The sequence below is a fragment of the Panicum hallii genome, chromosome 2 (genome assembly GCF_002211085.1).
Source record: "Panicum hallii strain FIL2 chromosome 2, PHallii_v3.1, whole genome shotgun sequence".
NCBI classification, from domain to species: Eukaryota; Viridiplantae; Streptophyta; class Magnoliopsida; order Poales; family Poaceae; genus Panicum; species Panicum hallii.
In genome coordinates this window covers 26,688,446-26,696,517 of record NC_038043.1, presented here as the reverse complement: position 1 = coordinate 26,696,517, position 8,072 = coordinate 26,688,446, and the positions used below count along the sequence as shown (strand labels likewise).

Here is an 8,072-nt window from a genome sequence, read left to right as displayed (position 1 = left end):
GTGGCACTACTAGATTTTTACCCTATTGCCACGGAAAGCATTGCAACAACACTAATTTTGTTGCAATAGATAGGTGTTATTGCCACCTTTTTCAAATTTGGTCGCAATATGTCACCCATTATGCCACAAATAATATTGCATTGCAATTTGCATATTTTTTATTGCAATAGCTGGGTGGTATTGCCATAGTTATGAGATTTGTTGCAATTTTTGGAAACTTTCACCATGAAAAAACTTACGTTGCGATATTAATAAATTTAGTTGCAATTAGTTGTTTTTATTGCCACCCGATATAAAATGGTTGCGGTAAGTGCCCGATATTGCTACAATTTAACTACGTTGTTCTAATCGCTATGTTCGTTGCAACAATTTGGTCTATATTGCAATGGTTTTATTGAATGGTTGCCATAAGTAGTCTATATCGCCATGATATGTTTATGTAGTAATAATTTTGACGTCCGTTGCAAAAGATCGATCTATATTGCAATGAAAAAAAGGATTGGTTGCAATTACTTTACATTATCTCCACATATGTATGGTGTTGTAATAGAATTAAAGTGCGTTGCAAAAGATTGATCTATATTGCAATGAAAAATTGAATTGTTGCAATCAGGTGACAAAATTGCCACGAATTTGCTCCGTTGTCATAATGAATTAATTTTGTTGCAAAACATTGTGCTTTATTGCAATGTAAAATTAGTCGTTGATTCAAATAATGTTAGTGCATGCTGGATTATATTTAAAAATTAAATAAAAAAATCTTTGTAGGAGTTAGATTCGAAATCTAGACTTTTAGACCAATACCTCGTAGGAGTACCATCAGGCTATGTCCGATTTGATGTACAATGGAACTATGGTTACCCTTTATACAAGACTAGTTTGTTTATGTATACAGATTGGAATTGTATTTTTGTCTCTCGTGTATCTACCCCTCCCCTCCCCAAAAATCCCAATAGGCCCTCTTCTTCTTCCTCGCGAAACTATCTCGCGGGGACATGTCTCATCTGTAGTATACACTCCCTCAAAACCTTTATATAGCATTTATCAATAACAAAATTATATCTCATCATCTAGACCTCATCTTGGTATAGTATTTAACAGTAAACTAATATTAAGTAAACTTTATGACAGCTAGGTAAATATTTACTAAATTTCAAGATTTATGCAAAAAAATCATCATCCGGTCCTTGGCTGGAAGAATTGACAGGTGCAATGAGTCCATCATTAATGTAAGTCTCATTCGTGTCATCTTCTTCATCAGATAAGTCATCATCATTTGGTTCTGGAACAGATTCAGCAAACGCCCTTTGAATGACATTAGCATCACCACTAACTCCTTCTATGTCTGACCTTGTCCAATTGTTCAACTCTTTTTGTGTGTTTGCCACATTCATATCCTCCACACCCACGATCAATGAGTCCAGATCAATTTCTCCCTCCTCTTCTCCACCTTCAGGCATGGCGAACAAATTTCTTGGTTTCATTCTCACCACAGTGCACCAATCTAGTTTCTTTGAACCTTTGACATAAAACACCTGCTCAGCTTGTGACCCCAGAATGTAAGGATCATCTAAGTATCGAAATTTAGTTGTATCAATATCTATAATACCATATTGATCCTTGTTGTACCCTCTACTTTTCTTCTTATCGGCAGCAGGCACATCATACCAGTCACACTGAAATATGACAACTTCCTTTTGATTAGGAAAATCAAGTGCGATAATTTTTTTAATCTTGCCATACCAGTCCATATTTTCAGTATTGTCATCACCTCTCACAACAACACCACTATTTTGTGTACTAAGGTTGTTCTCAATGTTGGCAGTTCGAAACAGAAAACCATTGATGAAGCATCTATTGAAAATACGTGCCCTATGGTCTGGACCTTGAGAAAGGGCATAGATGAGATCGCTTGTTTTCCCTTCTTCGTACAGTTTGTTAATCTGCACCAAGTTTAAAATAACCTTTGTCAATATCAGGATAATTTGAACAGGCACAACAATCCAAGTAATAAATTACTAACTCACTTTACGCTCAAACCAGCCAACAAATTGCTCCTTGTGTCGCTTCTCAACATTACGTGGACTATTTTTTTTGAGTTCATCCATATGGTCCCTGGAATAAAGCAACAATAGTGTTTCAATTAGTTTTAAATAATTATGAAAATACAATTGCAAAATATGTACGTGCCAAAAACATCTTACATAATCCATGGACTGGCCTCATCACTATTTGTTATTATATAGTGCCTCATCCGCTGCATCTCCAACATAGAAATTGACTCTACTATAAATCCTTTCTTAGTATAGTCAATGTTGCCAAATATGCTTAGCCCGGAAGGTGGTTCATTCACGGCAGCACATTCATGACGCTCTGGACAATTAAGCTTAGTATCAATGTCTTTCAAAAACCGAGAACAAAATATCATGCACTCCTCAGATATATATCCCTCGGCTATTGAGCCTTCCGGGTGTGCTTTGTTGCGCACATAGCCTTTAAGTGTTCGTAGATATCGCTCAATTGGATACATCCATCTGTAGCACACAGGTCCTCCAAGTTTAGCCTCCTCAACTAGATGAATTGGCAAATGCATCATGATGTCAAATAAAGATGGTGGGAATATCATCTCTAGCCGACAAAGAGTTTCTCTAATCGAGGTGCTGAGATTTTCAAGTTCCTTAGCCTCTAACTCCTTTGAACAAATTGAATTGAAGAATCTACTAAGTTGAATCAATGGGATAACAACATTTTCAGGCAATATGTTGCGTACTGCTATGGGTAAAAGTTTCTGAAAGATAACATGACAGTCATGAGTTTTGAGACCAGACAGCTTACACCCTTGGATATCCACACACCTCTTGATATTAGAGGCGTAACCATCAGGCATCTTCACTCCTTCTAAAAATTTGCATAAAAATTTCTTCTCATCAACACCCAGATGGTACAATGCTGATGGCAAAGTGTACCTACCATTTTTGACCAAAGGATGTTGGTCCTGCCGTATCCCCATATGTTGCATGTCGAGCCGAGCCTTCTCACCGTCCTTTGATTTTCCTTGTAACTCTAGCAAAGTACCCAATATGCTCTCACATATATTTTTCTCAATGTGCATGACATCCAAATTATGCCGTACAAGCAACTTTTCCCAATAAGGCAGATTAAAAAAAATACTCTTCTTCCTCCAGTTGTGCCATCTAGTATCCTCGTCACGCTGCTTCCTCTTTTTCGTCGTCTGACCAAATGTCACTTGCTCAAAACTTTCATACTGCTGCAACACCTGTTCACCGGTCAGTGGCATTGGAGGCTCCCTAGTTTCAACCTTGTTATTGAAACTGATCTTGTTGCGGCGCCACCTGTGGCCCTTAGGCAAAAAACGGCGATGTCCCATATAGCAATGCTTCGAACCAAATTTCAACCACAAATAATCAGTATCCTTGTGGCAGTATGGACAAGCAAACTTGCCTTTTGTGCTCCATCCAGATAGCATCCCGTATGCTGGAAAATCATTAATAGTCCATAGTAGAATGGCACGCAAAGTGAAATTTTTCTTCTCCTTCGCATCCCATGTTGCAACACCATTAACCCATAGATCTTTTAGCTCATCAATCAGGGGTTGCAAATACACATCAATGCTATTTCCTGGAGATTTTGGCCCTGGTATCAACATAGACATCATCCAATATGGTTGTTTCAAACACAACCAAGGAGGCAAATTGTAAGGGATTAAGATAACCGGCCATGTAGTGTAGGTAACATTCAACATCCCAAATGGATTGAAACCATCAGATGCAAGACCAAGCCTAACATTGCGAGGATCCTTCGCAAATTCCTTGTAGTCGTTATCCACATGCTTCCATGCAGGGGAGTCTGCAGGGTGACGCATTTTTTCATCGCGGACCAATCCTTCCTTATGCCACCGCATATAAGATGATGTGGTCTCTCTCATATATAACCTTTGCAGACGTGGAATAAGTGGGAAATAGCGTAAAATCTTACGTGGAAAACGCTTCTTGCCTGCACCAGTACCACTCCCTTCATCATTTTCACCTGCAGCTGCCATTTTCCACCTAGATTCACCACAGATTGGACATGAATTCATTTTAGCATAACCTTTTCTGAATAACACACAGTCATTCACACATGCGTGGATCTTCTGGTAGTCGAGGCCAAGATCTCGAACAACCTTTTGTACTTTATCCAATGTGTTTGGAATACAATGGCCTTCTGGAAGCACAAGTGAGAACAGCTGAATTATGGCGTCTAAAGCACTGTTGGAGAGACCATACATGCACTTTATCTGAAATAACCTGACAATGAAAGATACCTTTGTAGCCTCCTTGCAACCTGGATAGAGTTCCTTCTGTGCCTCTTCCAATAATTTAAAGAAATTCTTAGCACGATCATTTGGCTCTTCATTATTAGAACCTATGATGTCTCCATGTATAGCACCTCGTATTAATGTGGAAACTAGATCATTGATAGAAGCACTGTCACCTGTCACACCTTGACTGTCAAGTTCTTCATGATCAAAATCTTCATCATTAGCTTCTCCTTGTATGAAACTCTCATCAAAACCTCTGAAAAACAAATGACTTTGGACCTCAGATTGTGTTCTATACGACATGCAACGACATCTTGAACATGGACAGGGTGCAGTCTCCCCTTGGGAGGTGCCTTCAAATGTTAAATCCATGAACTCCTTGAATCCTTTCTGCCACTCAATTGTTGACTTATCCATGCGCATCCAACTCCTATCAACTGACATACTTGATAAAAGCACTACTAAGAAAAAAGCATCCAACTGACCACTGCAAAAAATCAACCACAAAACATGCACCCATATTAAAAATATGCAATCACCATACTCTTCAGTTCTAAAACCTTAGCTTGTAATCATGATAGTCAAATTTAAATATGAATCTGTCCACATATTATTAACATTTGCGTACAGTAATATAACTATTGAATGTACAAAGAAAAATTGAGTACTTGTCAATATTATTGCAATCCATGTCAGCTCAGATTGGGATGGGAGAGGTCTAACTATTACTGGATGCATAATCGGAATTGGAGATGGCTGGTGGATGGGGATGGGACCAATTGCTTCACGTTCCATGCATGAAAACCATAAATTAATCATGCACTTGAATATAACGCCATGCATGGAGAACTGTAGGGTTTTGAATCACGGTATACCTGATCTTGATGAACCACGTGCAGATCAGAGAAACTATCCCTTGCAGAATGCGTGGCTTGCGGCGTCCCCGGCCGATCGTCCGGCGTCCTAGCCTGCTCGCCTGCGATCAGCTGGGCAATAGGATCATCCAACAGGGGGTAAAGCGACAAGGGGTGAGGGAGAGTCTCGCAAAGATACGTGATGGCGGTGAGAGAGAGTCTCGCAAAGATACGTGATGGCGGCGGTGGCTGTGGAGGCGTTTGCTTGCTACACGTATAGGAGATGGGCCGGGCTGGGGAAGGGGCGCTTGTTCCAACATTGCCTATAATTAGTATAATATATGTCATATGGACGAATTAACATCAGTGGCGCAATGGTTTGCTTGGTCACGTTTGGGTTGACAGGTTGCAGGTTGGATACCTTGAACCTCCCGGTTAATTGTATTATTTTCTAATTAGCTTTCGTTTTTGCAAAATAACATGGCCAACATATTTTGCAAAAAAAACGTACACACACGTTCACCTTATAAGTGAACTAACGCACACGTATTGAACATGTTTTTTAAATTTTCATTTTTTTGGCCAACAAGAGTACCAATATATTTCTGCTTTTATTTGCCATATTTTTATGCCAATATCTAAGATCCATCCTTAATTTGTACATCCTCAATGCTGTTATTCAACTAATTAAGAATTCGATCATGCTTACATGTTGAATCGATCATTACTTTGTACATTACTCGTCTCTTTCTTCTAATGAGTGAGTTTGTAGATCGTACCGTGGCCATGCTCGTATCATAGATGCATATTGTCTAACATGGCCGCATCATAGATGTTATCATCTAACATGGCTCACCACGGTGGTCGGCGTGGTGGCCGGCATGGTGGCTGTGCTCGCCAATATGCATCTATGGTCGGCGTGGTGGCCGGCCGTGATCGGCATGGTGGCCGGGCTCGCCACGGTGGTCGGCGTGGTGGCCGTGGTGACCGGTCGTGATCGGCGTGGTGGCCGGCATGGTGGCTGTGCTCACCAATATGCATCTATGTTCGGCGTGGTGGCCAGCCGTGATCGGCATGGTGGCCGGGCTCACCACGGTGGCCGGCGTGGTGGCCGTGGTGACCGGTCGTGATCGGCGTGGTGGCCGTGCTAACCACGGTGGTCGGCGTGGTGGCCGGCATGGTGGCTGTGCTCGCCAATGTGGTCGGCATGGTCGCCACGGTGGTCATGGTCGGCATGGTTGCTGTGCTCACGTACGGTGGTCGTCATGGTCGCCGCGGTGTTCTGTGTGGTCATCGCGGTGGTCGGCATGGTGGCCATGCTCGCCACGGTGGTCAGCGTGGTGGCCGGCATGGTGGCCGTGCTCACCACGGTGGTCGGCGTGGTGGCCGGCATGGTGGCTGTGCTCGCCAATATGCATCTATGGTCGGTGTGGTGGCCGGCCATGATCGGCATGGTGGCCGGGCTCGCCACGGTGGTCGGCGTGGTGGCCGTGGTGACCGGTCGTGATCGGCGTGGTGGCCGGCATGGTGGCTGTTCTCGCCAATATGCATCTATGGTCGGCGTGGTGGCCGGCCGTGATCGGCATCGTGGCCGGGCTCGCCACGGTGGCCGGCGTGGTGGCCGTGGTGACCGGTCATGATCGGCGTGGTGGCCGTGCTCACCACGGTGGTCGGCGTGGTGGCCGGCATGGTGGCTGTGCTTGCCAATGTGGTCGGCATGGTCGCCACGGTGGTCATGGTCGGCATGGTTGCTGTGCTCACGTACGGTGGTCGTCATGGTCGCCGCGGTGTTCGGTGTGGTCATCGCGGTGGTCGGCATGGTGGCCATGCTCGCCACGGTGGTTAGCGTGGTGGCCGGCGTGGTGGCCATGCTCACCACGGTGGTCGGCGTGGTGGCCGGCATGGTGGCTGTGCTCGCCAATATGCATCTATGGTCGGCGTGGTGGCCGGCCGTGATTGGCATGGTGGCCGGGCTCACCACGGTGGTCGGCGTGGTGGCCGTGGTGACCGGTCGTGATCGGCATGGTGGCCGTGCTCACCACGGTGGTCGTCGTGGTCGCCGCGGTGTCCGGCGTGGTCATCGCGGTGGTCGGCGTGGTGGCCGGCCGTGATCGGCATGGTGGCCGGGCTCGCCACGGTGGCCGGTCGTGATCGGCGTGGTGGTCGTGCTAGCCATGGTGACCGGCCGTGATCGGCGTGGTGGCCGCGGTGTTCAGCGTGGTCATCGCGATGGTTGGCATGGTCATGTCATCATAGCTCTTGACCTTCCTCGTATCTTATTTCAATTGAGCGTGACAAAATTTTAAACGTGCATGGCATCAAGCACTCAATTTAAACGTGCACACTTTGAGTCCAAAAAAAAACGTACACCCACATGCATACAAACTAACAAGACGCATGCACCTGAATGCTGTTTTCAATTCCCTCCAAGTCACGGCTCCCCCCACCCCACCAGCCCGCCCAAAAATTTCCCACATCAAAGTTGAAAACCAACTCTAATAGATAAGGAAACCCTACCCCTAAACTGGCGCACGTCTCCAATCTCATCCATCAGCTTTCCCAGGCGGCGGTTCTGTGAGCACCTCATTCTCCATCGCCATGTCGACGTCTCCTACCGCGCTGCCCTCCCCTGGTGTCGATGACGAAGATCTCTGCACCAACAATGGCGGTGATCCAACTTCACAAGTACAACAACTCGTTGATGTGCAGCCGGGGTTGTATAATCTTCCCCCCACTGGGTAACTATCTTCCTCTTCGTCCTTCTTGTTCTGTATTAGAACGCATCTACTTGCCAATGATTAGTCCCTCCTATTAGTGCAACTAAGGGCTTACTAGTAATCAATCTTCCTGCTTAATCAATCTAGGGTTTTTCATTACTACAACTAGATTCATCTTGG

At 44.8% G+C, this 8,072-nt stretch overlaps 1 protein-coding gene across 1 annotated transcript; it reads right to left on the bottom strand.

The window, feature by feature from the left end:
- Nucleotides 1-1,160: 1,160 nt before the first annotated feature.
- LOC112880939 lies at nt 1,161-4,738 on the bottom strand. The gene is made up of 3 exons (XM_025945663.1): nt 2,205-4,738; nt 2,028-2,115; nt 1,161-1,943 (listed from the first exon to the last, which is right to left on the bottom strand). The coding sequence occupies exons 1-3, from the start codon at nt 4,736-4,738 to the stop codon at nt 1,161-1,163; spliced, it is 3,405 nt and encodes a 1,134-aa protein (XP_025801448.1).
- Between the last annotated feature and the right edge of the window lie 3,334 nt (nt 4,739-8,072).

Bases quoted from the DNA above. Each gene is read 5' to 3' on its own strand.
- LOC112880939 (XM_025945663.1), bottom strand. From the start codon at position 4,738: ATGGATAAGTCAACAATTGAGTGGCAGAAAGGATTCAAGGAGTTCATG. The intron at 2,116-2,204 runs GTAAGATGTTTT...GCTTTATTCCAG, and splicing joins GAGGCCAGTCCATGGATTAT to GGACCATATGGATGAACTCA. The intron at 1,944-2,027 runs GTGAGTTAGTAA...AACTTGGTGCAG, and splicing joins TTGGCTGGTTTGAGCGTAAA to ATTAACAAACTGTACGAAGA.